Genomic DNA, 21,342 nt, shown 5'->3' on the forward strand with positions numbered 1-21,342 from the left:
TATTCTTTCCGTCCACTCTGTATATATATATATATATATATATATATATATATATATATATAGTACCATATATGTAAAAATATATATGGTTGGTAAGATTTATTATAATTTTGTTTAATGATTTTTAAGATTTTTTATTTAGTATAGTTTTTTTTTTATTCATTTATGCTCTGAAAAGTTGAATTTATTTAAACTGTAAAAACAGCAATATTACGAAATATTAGTGCAATTTAAATAACAGTTTCCTATTTTAATATATTCTAAAATGTAATTTAGTCCTGTGATGCAAAGCTGAATTTTCAGTTGGTATTAAGCAATTCTGAGAACTGTGAGATATAAAGTCATTCGCGAGATGGGCAATTATAAACTCGCATTTCTGAGAAGTTGCAATTGGAGGACAAATGTAAGAAATGTGAGATAAAAGCTGTAATTACCTTTTTTTGTTCTGTGGCAGAAACAAAAAAAAAACTGCATTGCAAATTGTAAACTCACAATTCAGAGACAAAAGTCAGAACTGCAAGATGTAAACTCAGAATTTTGAGAAATAAACTCAGAGTTTATATCTCACAATTCTGACTTTCTTTCTCAGAAAAAAGGTTGCAGTTACATTCATTCATTAATTTATGGAACAACATGAGTGATAACAGTGTTTTCATTTTTGTGTCGACTATCCCTTTAAATTATTTTAAAAGTAGACCTTACAAAAAACAGATGAAATTGTTATAAAAATAAGTCTGCACATTAAATAGCTTTAACGTAATAGTTTGTCAAAAATGAAAATTCATCCACAACCATTCCAAACACTTAGAGGTTTACAGCAAACCCTTCATCAGAATGTTTGAGGCCTGTCAATATAGTGCTGTAATAATTCTGGAGGCCTAAACTTTTTTCTGAAATGTGTAAATCTTTGGACCGTGGCATTTAGGTCTAAAATTATTTCATGCACATTTTATGAAAGGTTAGTGAAAACCACAGTGTGAATGTGAGGGGACTGAAATTATGTGTGTGTGTAGAGATGGAGGAAAGTGGTTTGTGGGCTGCTCTGGTTACCTTGGCACTGTTGATGGGGTGCGGTCTCTCACTCCCAGGTTCTTGGCTGAATTCTGCACTCTTGCTCCCTAAAAAGGGCCATAATTATAAATGACTTTCAGGCCAGTCAGAACAGTTATTCTTTAAATAAGCATGAGCATATTCTGTGTATAGTCGGTCAAAGTTGAGAAGTGGCGTCATTTAGGCTGTGTTGTATATTATGGAAGTATTACGAAATATCCACTTAAAAAAAAGGGGAAAATTAGTAAAAAAAAAAATAAAATAAAAAAAAATTTAAATTGTAAAAAAGGTAAATTTTGAAAAAGAAAAAACTGGTAAAAAAAAAAAAATATATATATAGTGGGAATGAAAACAAATCCACCTAAAATGGCTTTGTTAGGGCTGGGATTAAATGTTTTAGTTGAATTAATTACATGATATATCAAATAATTAATCTAAGATTAATTTATTTTTAATGAGGTTTGGAAATGTTTTGCAATTATGAGTTATTTTAAGCTTGAATTGCTGATGGTAAAAAAACTCTTCATGATTTAATTTACAAACTGGTCAGGAGGCTTGATTAATTGCATACATTTTTCCATTATGCTATATAAAAATTTACGTAATTAACATAAATGAACACATTAAAGCCTGAGTTTTCATACAAATAATTCATAATAAATACAAATTCCTCACGGCTGATAGATTATATGAAATATATTTATGCTATCTGAATATATAATAAAATATATATAAAAAAATATATATATACATATACTATATGCAATGTGTAAAAATATATATGATATAATATATTCTAATATATATTACATCAGAAATGTATGTATATTTCAGACACACACACACACACACACATATATGTAACCCTGGACCACAAAACCAGTCTTAAGTCACTGGGGTATTTTTGTAGCAATAGAAAAAAAAACATTGTATGGGTCAAATTTATCGATTTTTCTTTTATGCCAAAAATCATTAGGATATTAAGTAAAGATCATGTTACATGAAGATATTTTGTAAATTTCCTAATGTAAATATATCAAAACTTAATTTTTGATTAGTAATGTGCATTGCTAAGAACTTAATTTGCAAATATTTAGATTTTTTTGTACCCTCAGATTCCAGATATTCAAATACTTGTACCTCTGCCAAATATTGTCCTATCCAAACCATACATCAATGGAAAGGTTATTTATTCAGCTTTCAGACGATGTATAAATCTCAGTTTCGAGAAATTTACCCTTAGGACTGTTTTTGAGGTGCAGGGTCACATATATAATGTAAAATAGTTTTTGTGCTGTCAAACACAAATATACGCCCAACACCATGCATGTACTGAAATTAAATCATCCAATTTCTTTTAATGTACTTCTATTTCTGTACCAAGGAAAATTACTTTTTAAAATATGCACTGGGTTTTCTTCTATTTTTAAATAATTCATATAATCATTTCCTATTCTGAACAGATCATCTGTTTTTTCCTCTTCAGTTGCAAAAGTCAGCCTGCTCTGCCATCCTTCATAGATGCTGTGGCTCATATTTCATAGAAAAAGAGCAGCGGCAGAGTCCTGCCAGCCAGCTGAACCTGTGACTTACAAGCCGCATCCGTCGTCACAGTTCACGAACACTGGCCTTGTCAGATGTGTTAGATGGACTTGTTTGTAATCATAAATTAGGATATAAAACATACATACTCAAAGAACATCCAGAGTCATTTGCTGTACATTACATGCAGCCAACTAAATGAATGTCCAATGCTATATGAATCACAGGACTGTTTAATGGAGAGCATCTTCACTCCGGAAATCCTATCGCGTCAAAATGAAAAATGGCCACCTGTGCTTTGACGTAGGAAGGAAAACATCTATCTTGCACATTTTACAAACATTAGCTGTTTCCGCAAATAGCTCTGCAGGTTGGTTTGACGTGAGGCGTCTCGGCAGGTGCGTCTGTTGCAGGCGAGATCAGCAGCGAGGGACGTTACTGCCGCATAAACAGCTGTGATTGTGAGTGCAGAGCTTCAGCGTCAACACTGCTGACTGGTGAGTGCTTCAGCCATGGTCAGTCCCTTATCATATCCTGATAACATCAGCAATTACACCACCAGAGGCACACGCTTCACCTACTGCTTTCCTATGACTTTAAAAGATACGGCTGGACATCGAGGAGAAGAACTGAGATATGAGAGGGCAAGAACACAAAGGGTAGTTGTCTACAGACACCGAGAAGATTATTCATCCTCTTGATAATCTTTTTTTTTAACAGTCACGTTTAAAATGTCACAAAATGTTACACACATTTCATCATTGCAGATGTGTTGTTTAATGATAATATATATATATATATATATATATATCACAATTACACAATTTTACTGTATTTTTTATCAAATGAATGCAGTCTTGCAGCATAAGAGACTTGTTTCAAAACATTAAAATAATCTTAATGACCCTTCAATGGTACTGTACATACACTGTTGGACATTGTTAGTGGACAAAATAAACAAACTCGTCTAAAAGTCTGCAGGGCCAAAAGTGCTAAAGAAACAGCAGAACATACCTGCTTCCTCATGACGTCAGTGGCCTGCATGATGCATCGTGGGGGCAAGCCGTGATTGCGGGCCAGAAGAACGGCCTGTTCCAGTGTGACACTCAGAGTACAACTGCAAGACAGAGAGTAAACTACAGATCAGCATTTAGCACCATAAATCCCACATTATAAAGTAAGACCATAACTCTTAATCAAATATGTCAGTGCTCAGATGCTGATTGCAGCAATAGCAAAAACGAGAGGGATAATTACAGTCGAGGAGAAAAAAGCACCTTTTATCAGAGATCACTTTCCACTAGCCATGTTCTAATGTAATTAATTATACAAAGATGATTTTAATAATTGAATTAAAAACATTGAGAAGCTTAATAAATATGACTAAATTCTGATTACAGCATGGAGGAGGAGGACAGATCCAAGGAATTTAACAAGCTTGTGTGGCCCAGGCTGATGTCTCATCTGTCTGTGCCAACGCCTGGCTAACAGGAAGACCTGTCAGATGTGCTATCATTCCAGCGTGATGAAGCGTGACATGCACTTTCATTCTCTGAGAACATGTGTCTGCCACTCACATCCCATTAACATTTGAACAGACAGTCAAAGGGCAGCGTGGCCAAACAGGTGTGAGAGTCATACACTCCACTGCATTCAATGTGAAAAGTCCCAAGAGACCGATAAACATCCCCCAAGGTGAACCATAAGCATGAAGTCTCTAAAAGACTGTTTTTTTTTTAACAGTCACTTCTCTAAAAATATGGTTAACTCATTTTGGCAGTTCAGCAGTTTAGTGTTTATACACAGAAACTGCATGATGGAGCTATTCGTCCGTGTCCCTTTCTGTTCCTCAATGAGTTCCAGGCATTATGATGGATGAGTCTCTTTTAAGTCTTGCTGTGAGGTACGAATTACGGTGAGTAATAATAAATAGTCAGCCAGGGGGAGCTCTGATGACAGTCATTCATTTTTATATTCATAAAGTCATTTCGGAGCCTGGACGGTGCAGGTAAGGAGTCATCACCCAGAGGCGGTCCAGAACATCACATATTATATGCTGCAACGCATTATAAATTCAGCAGTTTTAAAATCAGAGGTGAAATGCAAATATATATTATAAAAAAGTATGGCTGTCCTCAGGTGAAAGTTAAATATAAAGTTACTTATAAAGTCGTTTTCCTACATACATTTTAATGGCCTGACCTAATGAATGACCTGTTCCCTAATGCAGTGGTTTTCAACGCTTTCTTGCTTCATTTTTTTTCTCTTCCTTGCTTCATATTTAACATCAGATATCAAGCGGTGACCTCATCATAAAATTAAACAAAAGGGTCTTTAAAATCAAACATTAAAAAATATTAATATCACAGATTATATAGTCTTAAAATGAGAATGATTAAATTACCCATTTATTTAAATGTATTTAATAATTAATTACTATATATGTATGTGTGCGTGTCTGTATATATATATATATGCAAATCAATCATTTAAATATATTGATCAATTTATTATTAATAATTATTATTAATTTAATTGTAATTTTATTTATTTAAAATTACTTTAAATACATAAAAATACTGACATTGCTTTATTACTACTTTTATTATTAAATAATGATAAAAATTGACAGTAAATGCATAACATAAGAAGTGGAATTCTTGGGAATAAAATTATGTATGTACAAATCAATTATTTATATATGCATACATTTATTATTAATAATTATTAACAATACATTTTATTTAAATCAATCATGTTTTTATTTAAAATTACTTTAAATACATAAATAACATCTAATTTAGTAAATATGATTTAGTAATATTACAAATTTAATTATTAAATAAAAATTAAAACTTACAGTAAATGTATAAATGGCAGCAGAAGTGGAAGGCATGGAGCACATATTGGCCGATGCCCCTGATATGAGAAAGACTGCCCTAATGTACTCTTGAAAGTTGTCTGTCTCGACGTGACTGAGTTACTGTCAAGGGCTCTCTAGTCTTTGCCTCTCATGACTCAGGGCCACCTTGAAGTTTCATTTCTTCAGAGCTGACACAGCAGCCATCCAAGCCCTCTATTATACAAGTCTCACAGAGCTTAATGATATCAAAAGAGCAGACCTTGTCAGTTTCATCCATAACTTCAGGAAGGACACTTCAAGGCTAGGGTGAAAATGGGTAGAAAAAGACTAACAATCTTCCACTTTCTAAATGAAAGGTAGGGAGACTTCATTTCATGAGCGTCTATCCTCCTTCTTCCAGACTGGCTAACCAGAGGGAGGAAGAGCTTGTGCTAATAGCCATGTAGAGAAACCGGAATGAGAGAACGCACACCAAGGCAGTTAAGCTTGTTACGTTTCCCAAAATAATTAAACAGGCCTTTGATAAAAAATAAATCCTCATCGAAATGAACACGGTGGCCTGATGTTTGGATTTTTTTGCAACTGTAATTCCCAATAAATTAACTGGGTCAGTACAATTCAGAAAATATTAAAAGCAAAGGTATATATTAGCTCATCTTTTTCTCTGCTGGAAATGGCACTTCAAAACCAAACCATATAAATGAATTTCCCAGTAGAAACTTTCTGACGCACCTTCTAAACATAAAAAGCTCTAATCTGATTTTAAGAAATTTAAAGGAAGACTGTTGGAGCACTGGGGAAATGGGGGCTTTTCTTGCTTTTCATTACTCCAAAACTAAATTAATTTAATTAAATGTAGTTCCTCTTCAGGAACTTGAGCTGCGTCGAAGGACGCTTTGGGAACGCCCTTCAGCGTGACTGGCTCTGAACCCCATGTGTAATCAGTCCAATAGATGGGTGAGACGTCACGGGCAGGTGAAGTAATGACCAGGAAGCTATAAAAGTACATGCGGTGGAATCGGCGTCAGCTTTCTGTCATTCAGCAAGCGCTCTGTGTGTGTGTCAGTCTGATATTCATTTGTGAGTCTTATTTGGTGTTGTTTTGTCCATAATGTCAAAAGCACAAGACAAAAAGAAACACATAAGCAAGGACGAGGGCAGGCAGTGTTTCAGGCTGTCTCCCTGCCCGCGTTATATTACGGGTGGGCATACACACAGTTTGTGCGTTGTCTGCCTGGGAGCGGAGCATGCAGCTCGATGCATGTTCTCTGCTCCCGGAAGGCTCTCTTTGCTGAGGGAGCCTTCTCTAGCGTTCCCCGCTGGGCTGGTCCCGCTTCCGTTGAGGCGGAGCGGCGATTACGCTCGTGGGGTTCGCAGATGGATCTGGTGGAGGGAATGGAGACGGGCGAGTCCCTATCTTCTTCCTCACCCGCCAGATCCAGCGCCCGTTCTCTGGGATCGGAAGCCCGTTCTGTGGTTACTTCCCCCCGGGGAATGGGCTCGACGCTCCGCCTGTCTTCCTCCGAGGAGGTTGATGTGGTGGAGGTCGATGAGGACTCGGCCCCTCAATCACCACAGTATGAGGAGCTCTTGGAGGTGGTAACTCGTGCCGTGGCCAAGTTAAATATCGATTGGCCCACAGAGAAAATGGCTGAGCCGCAGAAGACTAAATTAGACAAGTGTTTTCTGCGTGTTAACGTACAACATCAGCGGCTCTGGGGGCGGACGGGCGGGAGCAGCCCCCTCCGAGTACCAGCTCCTCATACAGGGAGGCACAAAAGCAGAGCTTGCCTCACATGCTCTGGGTCGGGGGCCTCGAAGTCTAAGCCGGATCTGCGGACCGTACTTAAGACTAAGAGTTCCTCGGCCAAGAAGTCCTCACGCCACTGTCCCAGGACTCATGAGGGCAGGCCCCTCTGGGGTGGAGCGGGTTTCACCGCATTACACTGTGTCCGTCTCGCCTCAGTGCCCTCTGGACATCGCTCTGCTAACCCTGCTGGAGTTACAGGGCGCAGCGGTCTCCTGCGAGCTCCACTCTCAGTCACCTTGTAGCAATAGCCAAAAAAACATTGTATGGGTCAAAATTATTGATTTTTCTTTTATGCCAAACATCATTAGGATATTAAGTAAAGATCATGTTCCATGAAGATATTTTGTAAATTTCCTACTGTAAATATATTAAAACGTAATTTTTGATTAGTAATATGCATTGCTAAGAACTTCATTTGGGCAACTTTAAAGGCGATTTTCTCAATATTTAGATTGTTTTTGCAGCCTCAGATTCCTGATTTTCAAATAGTCAGCCAAATGTTGTCCTATCCTAACAAAACTCCGTCTTGCCTCAGTGCCCTCAGGAGATCGGTCTGTTAACCCTGCCGGAGTTACAGGGGGCAGCGGTCTCCTGCGAGCGCCACTCTCAGTCACCGCCCGGGAACGTAGCGGTGCTAAGAGGCTTGCCACCTCTGCGGAGGTCTCTAGAGCAGCTGGTTCGGTTGTCCCCTGCCGGTCCACCCTTACAGGGCACCGAGCTAGCTGCTCTCATTATACCAGAGGTCAGTCATGTATACATCTCAATTTCGATTAAATATTCGAATTGACCCTTATGACTGGTTTTGTGGTCAAGGGTCACAAATGAGAAACCATGGGTTTATAAAATCATAAAAATGGTCTATTCTGCAGAGAGCTAACAGTAACAAGGTATTTCTTCAAACCTTTATCAACATTTATATTAAAACTAACAGATTTCAGCATTTTTATTTTTTATACGAAGATCACATTAAAAGTTTTTTTTTAATAATGCAAAAAGTAAAATAAATATTTATGTTGTGTATTTTGAATACATACAATGCTCTCTATGAAATTAACATTAGCAAGACTAAAAAGTCTGCCATTTTATTTATTAAAAATGTTTAAAATGTCACAAAATGTTACACACATTTCATCATTGCAGATGTGTTGTTTAATGATAATATATATATATATATATATATATATCACAATTACACAATTTTACTGTATTTTTTATCAAATGAATGCAGTCTTGCAGCATAAGAGACTTGTTTCAAAACATTAAAATAATCTTAATGACCCTTCAATGGTACTGTACATACACTGTTGGACATTGTTAGTGGACAAAATAAACAAACTCGTCTAAAAGTCTGCAGGGCCAAAAGTGCTAAAGAAACAGCAGAACATACCTGGGGGTGGAGCGGGTTTCACCGCATTACACGGTGTCCGTCTCGCCTCAGTGCCCTCAGGAGATCGGTCTGTTAACCCTGCCGGAGTTACAGGGGGCAGCGGTCTCCTGCGAGCGCCACTCTCAGTCACCGCCCGGGAACGTAGCGGTGCTAAGAGGCTTGCCACCTCTGCGGAGGTCTCTAGAGCAGCTGGTTCGGTTGTCCCCTGCCGGTCCACCCTTACAGGGCACCGAGCTAGCTGCTCTCATTATACCAGAGGTCAGTCTCGAGAGACTGATTCCCTTAGTAGACTTTTTGGCAGCGTGGAAACTACTGCCAAATGTGTCTCAGTGGGTCCTGCACACTGTAGAGAGAGGCTACAGAATCCAGTTTGGTTCTCCTCCTCCTCGTTTCGACGGGATTACTCCCACGCTGATTTCTCTCCTCGATGGCACTCCATGGGAGATTCCCATCAGGAGAGATCTCCTGTCACAGGCGGAGGGTACGATCATCTACCCCCGCCCAGAGCTGTGGAAGTTGTGGGTGTGGCCCCTGAGGGGGTACAGCTCATAGCTTCCGGTCTCTCAACCGAGGTTGTTGAGACCATCCTCCAATCCAGAGCTCCCTCAACGAGGAAACTGTACGCCTTGAAGTGGAAACTTTTCACTTCTTGGTGCGGAGACCGCCAGCTCGACCCAGTAAACTGCCCGGTTGGTACAGTGCTGGAGTTCCTGCAGGCCAGACTCTCCGCAGGGTTGACCCACTCCACCCTGATGGTCCACGTTGCGGCCATTGCGGCCTACCACGCCCCTCTCGGTGGCCATATCGCCCAGTAGGGATGGGCGATATGGGCTTTAAAATATATCACGATAATTTCTGATATTTATTGTGATAACGATATCAATGTCGATAATTTAGGGAATCCTGTTTCTTTAGAGCAGTGGTCACCAACCTTTTTAGGCCCAAGATCCCTGACCTCGGCCTTTATGAAAGACAAGATCTACCTATTGAAGAATTGATAGAAAAAGACATCCCAGATTGTACTTCAAATTTGAGGCCTTTTACTTAGTAAAAGTATTTAATTTAGTTTAACACATCAACTTTGGCAGTGCTAAAATGTTAAAATTACAATAAAACTAAAATAAAAATGTAATAAACTGATATAAAAAACTAGAAGACACTGAAAATAATAACTAAACTAACAAAGAACATAAAATAGAACATAATTCTCTTTATAATTCTGCATAATAACAGAGTTTAGTGGCAAGTTAACTACATATCAGTTAGCAAAACTGAATATTTTTATTTATTCATATTCTTTTAAACTGTTTTTCAGACTAGAGCAAAACATTTTGAAAGTTAGAGTGTTTTCATAGTGCACTGAATTCATTTGTTTCCAAACATTATAAAAAAATCTGATTTTTTGACGGCTGCGTGTAAATAGAGTTACCCCTCCCACTTCTAGTAGTTTTACTGAGATTTCTTATCCCATGCGAATTGGCCATTAATATTACAGACGTCCTGTGGTAAATTAACATTACTCCATCTACCCTTGTAAAACTAATCCAGTCCGAATAGGGCTATAGTCAACTGCTTTTTGTCACGCTACGGTGTAGAACAACCACACTCGGAGATGAAGGCAAATAGTCTTTAATAATCCACATGAAGGTAAATCCTCAAATAGGTAGGCAGATGACACACGTAGACAGTAGACATATACAAAATCAGAACACCGGACAGACTAGAACTTAAATAGGGAGGCACATGAGGATAATTAATGAGACACAGGTGAATCAAATGACGAAATCAAAGAGGAGACAGAAACTAGGTCACACTGGGAAGACTAAGACAATAATAAGACACGGACTCTGACACTTTTATTTCCAGCAAAGTTTTTAACAAATATTTGTAAATATTTGTAGGCAGCGGCTATTTGCACTAAGTGTAAATAAGCAACGGATTCTATTTACACTAAGTGAAAATAGCAGTATTTTTTAACAATATGCTATTTATACAGTGCAAATAGCTATAGATTCTATTTACACTGTTAAATTAGCAGGATTTTCTGCTATTTATACTACTTATTGCAAATAGTACTACTTATTGCAAATCTGCACCTCAGTATTGTAGTACATTATAAAACAGTATGCAATAATAACATATTGAGTGTAAATTATCATTTTAATTCAAATTATTATGGATGCCACCTTATTGGGACAATAAAGTCCTCCCTACACTTACTCTAACCCTACCCGATACTTTATTTTCAAGTTTTTGATTATTTCCTTTATTTTTATTGAAAATAAATGCCTTTCTAACGTGAGATGAGATTTGAAAAGACCAATAAAGATCTGTAAAGATTATTTGGATTTTACAAAATTACAGTATCCTGAGAAAGCTGAGTTTATTATACTATTAATTATTTTGATTTAGCTTTTATTCTTATATTTTTAGTTTTAATTTTACTTTGAGTTTTAGTAATGGTTGTGCTTGTCATTTTATTATATTTTTTAACATTTTAATAATACTTTTATTTTTATTTTATTTTAATTTTATTTTTATTTATTCAGTTTTAGTCATTTCAATACTTAAACTTATTTCTGACAGTTGCCAAGGCAGTTTTTTTAATCTAATATTTATATTTTATATTATCTTTTTTTTTTGCTAAGTTTATTATACTATTAAAGGTGTGGTAAGTGATTTCTGGTAGCCAATGTTGACATTTGAAATCCCCAAAACAAACACGCCCCTACCCCAAAAGATTCTCACCCCTATTTTGATAGCTCCGCCCCACACATACGTACGCAACCCAGGCAACGATTAGTTCTGTGAAACAAAGCAAAACCAATGTTACATCGTGTCTACACTGGACACAAGCGCCACGGCACGACTAAATACTATCGAACTCATTATAATCAATGATGCTGTCTACACTGGATGCGGAGCGGCGTGACACGACAAATCCCCGACAGAAAACTGCTGCTGCGTACTATTTATGACGCGTTGACACAAATGTCAAATGATTTTCAAAGGTCGCTTTATCGCGTCCAGTGTAGACAGACTTTAGCTGTTTAGCTGTTGCGGCGTGGCACAACAATTGCCGTGTCCGTTGTAGACAACAGAAGAAACAAAGCAACCTCGGCGTCCGATCACAGGCTTTCCGCTCCTTGAGTTCTCTCCAGTGCTGGAAAGCTTATCCGATATTTACATGGGTCCTACTTCTTGCTTCATCGTAAACCTTCTTTTGTTCCGCAGACGTTTTCTGCTTTAGCTTTTTATCCTCCATTTGAATCTTTCTGTCGTCGCTCGGCTCGGCTAATGTCCGCCCTGTGCACTGAGTGCTCTCTCCTCCACATCATGAGTAGACACGCCCCATACTACTGATTGGTTACAAGTTTGTTTTGGTATTTGGCCCGACTCATTAAAACAATTTTAATAAAAAATAAAATAAAAAAATAAAAAACAATAAAACAAAATTAATTATTTTGATTTAGCTTTTATTCTTATGTTTTTATTTTTTATACTTTGAGTTTTAGTAATTGTTGTGCTTGTGATTTTATTAGTTTTTGTATATTTTAATAATACTTTAATTAATTAATTTTTTATTTTATTTTACTTTTATTTTTAATTATTCAATTTTATTACTCAACTTCAACTTATTTCTGACAGTTGCCTAGGCAGTTTTGTTATCTAATATTTATATATTTTTTATTATTTCAGCTTTATTTTAATAAATTACAGAATGCAAGTTTTATTATTATTATTATTTAAATTAAACAAATTGTGTTTAAAATCTATATCTATATAGGGAGTAACGCAATATTGGAATGCATTACTTTTAAAAGTAACTTTCCCCAACACTGTATATAAATGCATACACACACACATATATATATATCTATATATATATCTATATCTATCTATATATCTATCTATATATATATCTATATATATATATAAAATTTTGCTCAAGCCTATGGAAGGCTTAAGATTTAATGGGCAAAACAAATTATTCATTACACCAGAACATAAAAGATATATTAAAAAGCAAACAATTATAATGGATCCTTCCTCATGAGAAAAAAAAAACACAACCAGGCATTTTATTTCTCACACTTATAATTGTTTGCATTTTGTACCCTTTCTGTAGAACACATAGTTTTGTTTTGAAGTACCAAATGTGCTCTTGGATAATATTTTATTTCTATATTTTGAAGAAGACTGGGCTCAAAACAACACTGGACTCCACTGATTTTCACAGTATGGACAAGAAACACTAATACCGTCTTCTAAAAAATAATGACAACATTTTTATTTTGGGGTGAATGAATCCTTAAATTTTCCAATACATCTGTACAAGCCTTTTAAAGTGAGACACAAATACGGGGAAGATCAGAAATGCTTTGCCATCACAGCAGAGGTGGGAGTCACAGCAGGAGCCACACACTGCTGTGTGATATTAGCCATAGCGTATCAAAGCTGGCTTAATACTGAGCCAACTGGCCCGAGGCAAGACCTATGTGACGGCATTTATTGGCTCTTTATAAAAAAGCGTTCTGAACTCTTCTGCTGACATACAAAATGTGGAAGAGACTAATCAAATGTGTGTGGTATTCTTAAGGGAGGACTGCTATACGCTACACATTAAGCAACCTACAACCAGCAGATGTGAATGTCTGATTTACACACTTTATGTAAATGTGACCCTGGGAATGAACAGATGGACTAGAAAGACTATACATGGGACAGAAAGTAGATATTGGTCATAAAAGATCTATATAATGAAAGATCAAATATCCCAAGTTGGGGATGATGGTATTTGAGCATGTTTATGGAGCTCTGTAGAGACCCATGAATGTTTCATTTAACTATTCATGCTTCAAGAGTAGGACAGATGGTTGAAGCACACTAAAAAAAGAATGTTTCTGAATTTAACTATTAAATTTTTTGCCTATGAGGTCAGTCCATGCTTTTTTTTTTTGTCAAAAACAGTTATAATGCAGTTTTTCGATCCTTTTGGGTTTACAGTTGGGCTCAATAAAGTTTTCAAAGCTTCATTCCTCAATAAAAGTCCAAGCCTGCATTACTGTGTGACAGTTCCACAACATAATTTGTGCTGAAATGTGCTTCACAAACTGTTAAGGTTTAACTGAAATGATTGGGAAACTTATTAAAAAATAGCAGTAGGTGCTACACAGCCAGAGACTGCACAAAGACACAGATGAGAAGAAATTGTTGAACAAAGTCATTATTTTTGTTTTCTTTGCGCACAAAATGTATTCTCGTAGCTTCATTACATTACGGTTGAACCACTGATGTCACATGGACTATTTTAACGATGTCCTTACTACCTTTCTGGGCCTTGAACGTGGTAGTTCTGTTGCTGTATGCAGGGTCAGAAAGCTCTCGGGTTTGTGTTCTGAAGATGAACAGAGGTCTTACAGGTTTGGAACGACATGAGGGTGAGCAATTAAATGACAGAATTTTCATTTTTGCTTGAACTATCCCTTTAACAGTTTCTATCCTATTTAGTTCATATCAGCTCATTGCTGTTTTTCTGAACAATGCTGTTGTTTCATCAACATGTGAATACATTCACATGTCTGACACCAAAAAGTTAAGGAAGTTCAGGAAATCTGTCATTCTGTGTTTTCATAGTGCACCGAACACATTTACAGTACTTCAAAATGTCAAGGAAAATGTGATTTCTCATTCTATGCCCACTTTTAACTGTGTTCTTACTCTCCCACTTTGGAGGGAACCAGTACATTTAGAACAACTTTATATTGAATTTGGACATCTGCAAAACCTTGGCGAAAGAAATTTAGCATAAAATAAACATCAGCTCTCACTTAGCTTCAGCCACATTTGGCAGGTGAGCACTTTAAAGCAAAGCTTGTGCCTCTCTGCAACTATTTAATTTCATTAAAAGCAGGCACAGCCACATTTTGTCTGTTGATTGAAGCCGTTTGGCAGACAAAAGGGTATATAAATAGGAGCACATTATGAAATGCTGATGCTCTGCATAACATGCATACTTGGTGTTTTATTATAGGGATAGTTCACCCAAAAAGGAACATTTCTGTCATTACTTATTCATTGTTTCAAACCTGAAAAAGTAGATATTTTGAAGAATGTTTGCAACCAAACTGTTGATGGTCTCTATTGACTTCCATAGTATTTATTTCCATACTATGAACGTCAGTGGGATCCATCAACTGTTTGGTTACTCGTATTCTTCAAAATATCTTCTTTTATCTTCTTTTAACAGAAGATAGAAACTCATATAGGTTTGGAACAACACGAGGGAGAAGTAAATGAAGACAGAATTTTCATTTACGCCAGTTTATGCCATCTGAAATTCTACTCTATGGAATTAATTAATCAACTCTCACGTACATCTTGCAAGCAATACAACACATTTCCTGCCTAAACCTATTTAATGCAACTTCAATGTAGCTACTATTGAGAAAAATGGGCTTGAAACAAACTATAAATATGAAAAAATGCCCCAAACCATGTTTCACACAGAATTATCTGGAACTATCGGTTGGTTATGAGCAAAAGCAGGTTAAATAAAGAGAGAGTTTGTTTGATGAAGGCATGTTTAGAGGGGTAAACAAGACTGAATTCACCATATCCGTGGCGGGTCTGAGCACCTGCGCCTTCACTAAAGCTGAGATGTGGCCTGTAATTGCCATGGCGTACAAATGTGAGTTGGTCACACCCAAACCAACACACAAAATGCTGTGAACATTTCATGCTGCTTTTATCCAATACACTGCAGTAAAGTGCCACTCAAATAGCAGCATGCATGTGCGTCTGTTGCCATGTGTAAGGCCTTGAAATTGAGGTTGAAATACCATTTCAGCAACATACAGTGCTAATAAAAAGTCAACATCCTCCTGTTCTTTTCCACATCTTGAGAATTAATGGCAGAATAACAACACATGGACATTTTACAAAACAAATTCCAAATGAAAGCTAAAGAAAAAAGCCATGATTTGGCGTTTTTATGCAGTTGCTTAGGGATTCTGCTTCTGTTAAGTAGTTGTTAACAAATTGGCTCACCCTCTTTGGGAACACCCCTATTTATTTGGTCAAATGAAGGTGAAAGATCTTTCCAAGCAGATTTGTGACAAAGGTCTTGAAAATTCCCAGTCAGGGCAAGAATATAAAAAATTATGCCAATGGATATCTCTCAACACACTGTAAAGCTCCCTATTACAAACGTGACCGAAGGTAAATCTTCTCAGAACTGGCTGTCCTCCAAAGCTCATTATCCAAGCAAAGAGTAAGTGACGCCACTAAGAGGCCTATACAAATTTGAAATCAAATCTAAAAGAGTTGCAGTCCTCCAGACAGAGATGTAAAAAACAACAGGAAAAACTCGTAAGATGAGAAAAATAGAAAAACTAATTAAAAACTAGCGAGAAATGTAAATCTTTCAACAGCATACAAGAAAACCCACAACAAGGGTAATTTCCTGGAGTGGCCCAGTCAAAACTAGATTTAAAATCTGACTGGGCATCTTTGGAAGGTCCCAATCAACTTCCAAAAATGGTCCCAATCAACTTTCAAATTGCTAAGAAAAGTGGACACAAATTTCAGTGGCCAAAGAAACTGCTGTCCAAGGAGATGTGCATAAATAGTGGGGTAAATGCCATGGTTGTGTACCATTCAGAATTCTATTGAGAATGTCTTTCCTGAATTTCAATTGAGCTTGAACTGACGTAGTAAACAGAAATTAGAATTGTAATTCAAATATGAATTTAAGTAAGAAAGTAGAATTATAACCAAACTGAAATTCCAAGGAATGTATATTTCTCTAAGTGTAATTTGTAACCACTTAACTAATTAACTAATTAAATAATGTTTAGCAAAGATTAAAAATGTTTTACAGGCCTTAAAGGATGGAAGAACACAATTTCCATGAATGCCATTACCTTCACTTTCTGTTATTTCAATTTAAATTCCAGGTCAACTTCTTGTGTATTGTGGCCAATTCAATTCATATTCAACCAATGGATTTAATGAAAACCTATTCAAATTCATTATGCGACTATTTTGATTACGTCATCATTGGTGTTTATTTTGAATGCTCAAAATTCAATCAGTATAATATGTACCACTGTTCAAAAGTTTGGGGTCATTGAGGTTTTTGTTTTTTAAATCAATACTTTTATTCAGCAAGGATGCATTAAATTGATCAAAAGTGATAGCAAAGACTTTCAAATAAGAAAGTATAAAATAAATCAAATAAATGATCAAAGAATCCTGTAAAAAGATATATAACACAGTCACCACAAAAGTATCAAGCAGAAGTTCAGCATTGATGATAAGAAATGTTTCTTGGTCAGCAAATCGGCATATTAAAATGATTTCTGGAGGATCATGTGACATTTAAGACTGAAGTAATGGCTGCTAAAAATTCAGCGTCGCATCACAGGAATAAATTACATTTTAAAATATATTAAAGTTGAGAAATTATCTTAAATTTTAATAAAATTAACTGTAATGTGTATTTTGATCAAATAAATGCAGCCCAAGCCAAAATAAGTGACTTAAAATGAAATAAACATTAGAAAAAATCATACCACACCCAGACTTTTGAATATTAGTGAGATGTTTTCAACGAAACCTGAATATATGCAGAATATTAATACAGTGCTGCATTGTAAGCCCCATAATAACAAGGCCTATGAAATAAGGCACTGATACACAGAGAGACTTGAAACTGAAAATGAATAACAAAAGAACTGTTGAATAGTTGGTTTCGTGAAAGAAGTACATCAGCTCTGGGTAATACTAAAAATGGCCTTGCATTGAATAAAATATGTCCCTTCAGTTAAGTTTCACAAAAGAACCCTTAGAGAAATAGAGCTGTCTGGACCATCTCTGAAAAGACGGATTAAGTGAAACCTTCTAAATGTAGAACTGAGATGCTGAATATTCATAATTGCTTTGGATGAATGATTAGTGCAGAGAAAGTGTATTTATGGAATGATACATGAGCATGTAATGAGGATTATTACGTATTCATACAAAAGAGGAAATTGAATATTAAATGGTACGAGGAGGAGAGACTGAAGAGAGGGAAAAAAAACAAAAACCTCGCCAAAACTAAAGAAAGATTGAGGCTGCAGAGAAGAAAACAGGATAAAAGACATAAGTGACAGGAAGTAAATTGCTCCGAGCTACAGACAGAAAGGAAAAAAGACAGGGGAGGAAAAAACAGAAGCGTTCCACTTAGAGTCCCTGGCGAATGCCTGATGCCTGTCGGACAGAAGAGAAAGGAGTGTATGTGTGTGTAACCCAGGCTGACCGGTGTACTCCGCTGTTACACATGACGATGTGACAAGCTCCCAGGCGGCTGCACAGCTCCGAGGCCACGGTAAGCAGCCCGACTCCAGACGCTCCACAGGCTGTGAACTGGCACGCGGCCGTCCGCCGACACGAGATAAAACTTTCCATCAGTCTGTACAACTCATCCAGAGCATTCAGAGGACGCATCAGCTACAAAGAGAGAGAGTAATAGAATAACATTACAATAACATTCCATATTAAAGGGATAGTTCACCGAACAGAGTTATCATTTAATCACACTCTGATGTTCCAAACCCATGGTCTGAAAAATAAAAGTTCCAGTAGAAGGGTTTCACATGCGATAGCATAAAAGAACCCATTTTTACTTAGCATAAGGAACAATTTAATAATCCAAACCCCTTTTTCCACTGTAAAGGACCTTTTGTGCAATGAAAAGTTTCCATGGATGTTCAAGTTTCTTCATAGAACCATCAATGCCAATAAAGAGCCTTTATTTTGAAGACATATACTGTACATATAGACACAAATGTACATATAATTTGCCTTCATCTGTGAAACATGAAAAGAAACATTTTAACATCTAGAATTGTCATGCTTTTCCAAACAATGACAGTTCATATAGTAACCAAGCTCTTAAAACAAATGAATCAATGAACAAATGAATGAAAAATTTATAAACAAACAAATAAATCATTTTAAGTGAGCTTTGACTTGTGAACTGCTGTGGAGGACCGAATCAGTCCGATTCGTGAATGAATCATTCAGTCTAGTTTGTGAATTAGATCAACTGCTTCACTGAAAAGAACTGACTCAAAAGAACAACTCATTTACAAATTAGACTGACTCATTTCTTGTGTTCAACTGATTTGGTTCACAATTCATTCTTGATTGAACTTTTGAGTTGCTGTGTGAAGATTCTTAAAAATTCACCTTTTGTGTCCCCGTCCATTCTGCAGTTGGGTCCTTCCGTGAAAACCTTGACAAGTTGCTGTGTGAAGATTCTTAAAAATTCACCTTTTGTGCTTCACTGAAACAATAAGAACATATGTGACCCTGGACCACAAAACCAGTCTTAAATCGCTTGGGTATATTTTTAGCAATTGCCAAAAAAACATTGTATGGGTCAAAATGATAGATTTTTCTTTTATGCCAAAAATCATTAGGATATTAAGTAAAGATCATGTTCCACGAAGATATTTTGTAAATTTCCTACTGCAAATAAATCAAAACTTCATTTCTGATTAGCAATATGCATTGCTAAGAACTTCATTTGGACAAATTTAAAGGCGATTTTCTCAGTATTTAGATTTTTTTGCACCCTCAGATTACAGATTTTCAAATAGTTGTATCTCTGCCAAATATTATCCTATCCTAACAAACATCAACGGAAAGCTTATTTATTCAGCTTTCAGATGGTGTATAAATCTCAATTTCCAAAAATTTACCCTTATGACTGGTTTTGTGGTCCAGGGTCACATATGGGTTTAGAACGACATGAAGGTGAGCAATTAATGACAGAACAGGTTCCTTTTTTCATTATTGAGAATCAATAAGTGCATTCAATAAATAACTAGCTTCACTGTACTGCCATAAACACAGATTTCTCACAAGTCCCTGCAGATTGTATAGTGAGTGATGGCACATACCTTGTCTATGAAGGCTGCTTTGGGAGCTGAGCTCGGGGGAAGGTTTGATTTATACAGATAAAAGGCCCTATGAATGATTAATACAGACAAGTTAGTGTAAGCAGTGAACACGCAGAGACAAATGATTGCATATACAAGCAACACAGGATGTGCTGTAAAACCTAATTTGTGATTTGATTCACATAAAAAGAAAGCTGGTTGTAAGAATTCTTCAGTCTACCAACAAAGCAGCTGCTACAAAAAAACAATGCATATCTACAGTACAGGGATTCCTTCCAGATATCAATTACTGGCTGCAGTAACCATAACGGCCATAGGTGGCAGTAGAGGAGTTGAAAGAGTATGAATGTGATGGCATTCTGGTCAACACAACAATATATATATTTTTTTTTATAAATAATTTTAATATAAAAATAAATTATATTAAATTATTCCTTTATAAACAATAAACATTTGTATTATTGCTTATTATTTTATTTTGAATATACATATAGTATAGAGTTAGTAAGTATAGGCAGAACAAACCAGAATAACCTCATTTTAAATTAAAGTATCACTCTTTTATTGTAAACCCCTTTAAAAACATATGGCAAAATCCTGTCTGTTTTGTGGTTCTGGTTCCGTGGCATATTGCAGCACATGTTTATTGTCAGGAAAATTAATCTGCCATCTGCACCCAGCAAGGGAGAGATTTATCACGATAATATTCTCATTTGACGCAGCATTAATATTATTGTTAATTAGTCCAAGATATTAATCCTTCACTGATTGGAGCAAATGATATGAAAATGTGAAACTAGAAGTATGCCACTATTAGAGACTATTAATAAAGCCAAATTATGTTTTCAAAGGCAGACTCAGGTATTATCTCTCTCTCTCAAAAAACAAAAAACAAAAACAAGTGCACACATGCGCAGAGTCTTGAGCTGCCATAATAAGATCCTACTCACCCTGCATACTAATTGAGGCAGCTCACGTTAGTGTAATGGAAAGCATTAAGCAAAGTTCTTTAGAAACACCCTGAGGCCATCAGCTTAAAGCACTAAGAGCTTTAAGCACTAATTCCACTAATTTACAAAAGGATTTTCATCTTCATTTCATTAAGCAGCACCCAACATACAGTATCCTGCAAAGTGCAAACAAACACTATTGGAGGTTAATTGCCTTAGAAACATCCATCAAGGCCTCTAAGCTCTGATTCATCATCTGTTGGGCTCCAATAGACATTGTAGTCATTTCAATGCAGTGTAATACAAAGGGATGTCTGTGATCATGGTATACTATCACTTCATTATCTTTCTCACTTATTTTGACCTTTTTCGAATTCCATAAATAAAGCTTTCAATTCAGTCCTTTGGCCTTTATTTTCTGAGTAAAATAACAGTCAAGTTTACCATTCGATTGAAAAAGAAATTAAATCAATAAAGAGAGTTTGAACAAATATTAATAAATAAAACCTCCCGGCTATCTGCTATGGTTTCATCTTCGCTTCCTCGCCCTAAACAGTGCTACTGACACTTTCTGCACCACTCTTACATCTTGTTTATACACTATCTGCCTCTTGTCTTCCAGGCCAGGCCGTACCACCCCTTCTGCTCCTTGGCTGTCTGATGTTCTCCGCAAACATCGTTCTAAACTCAGAGATGCTGAAAGGGTGTGGCGCAAATAAAAAAATCCTACTGACCTTAATGTGTATCAGTCACTCCTCTCTTGCTTCTCTGCTCATGTCTCCATTGCT

The 21,342-nt window shown here is 36.4% G+C and overlaps 1 protein-coding gene across 1 annotated transcript in view; it reads right to left on the reverse strand.

Annotated features, from left to right (window-relative positions):
* The window catches only part of LOC107566194 (phosphatidylinositol 3,4,5-trisphosphate-dependent Rac exchanger 2 protein-like), a 116,026-nt gene that overhangs the window by 1,547 nt on the left and 93,137 nt on the right, over positions 1-21,342 (reverse strand). The window contains exons 35-38 of the mRNA XM_016251566.1: positions 19,605-19,671; positions 17,957-18,147; positions 3,607-3,709; positions 1,051-1,118 (exon numbers count right to left, since the gene is read on the reverse strand). Coding sequence (XP_016107052.1) covers positions 1,051-1,118; positions 3,607-3,709; positions 17,957-18,147; positions 19,605-19,671 — 429 coding nt within the window. The remainder of the gene's footprint in view (positions 1-1,050; positions 1,119-3,606; positions 3,710-17,956; positions 18,148-19,604; positions 19,672-21,342) is intronic.

This window comes from Sinocyclocheilus grahami, unplaced genomic scaffold, assembly GCF_001515645.1.
Source record: "Sinocyclocheilus grahami isolate Dianchi unplaced genomic scaffold, SAMN03320097.WGS_v1.1 scaffold1055.1, whole genome shotgun sequence".
NCBI classification, from domain to species: Eukaryota; Metazoa; Chordata; class Actinopteri; order Cypriniformes; family Cyprinidae; genus Sinocyclocheilus; species Sinocyclocheilus grahami.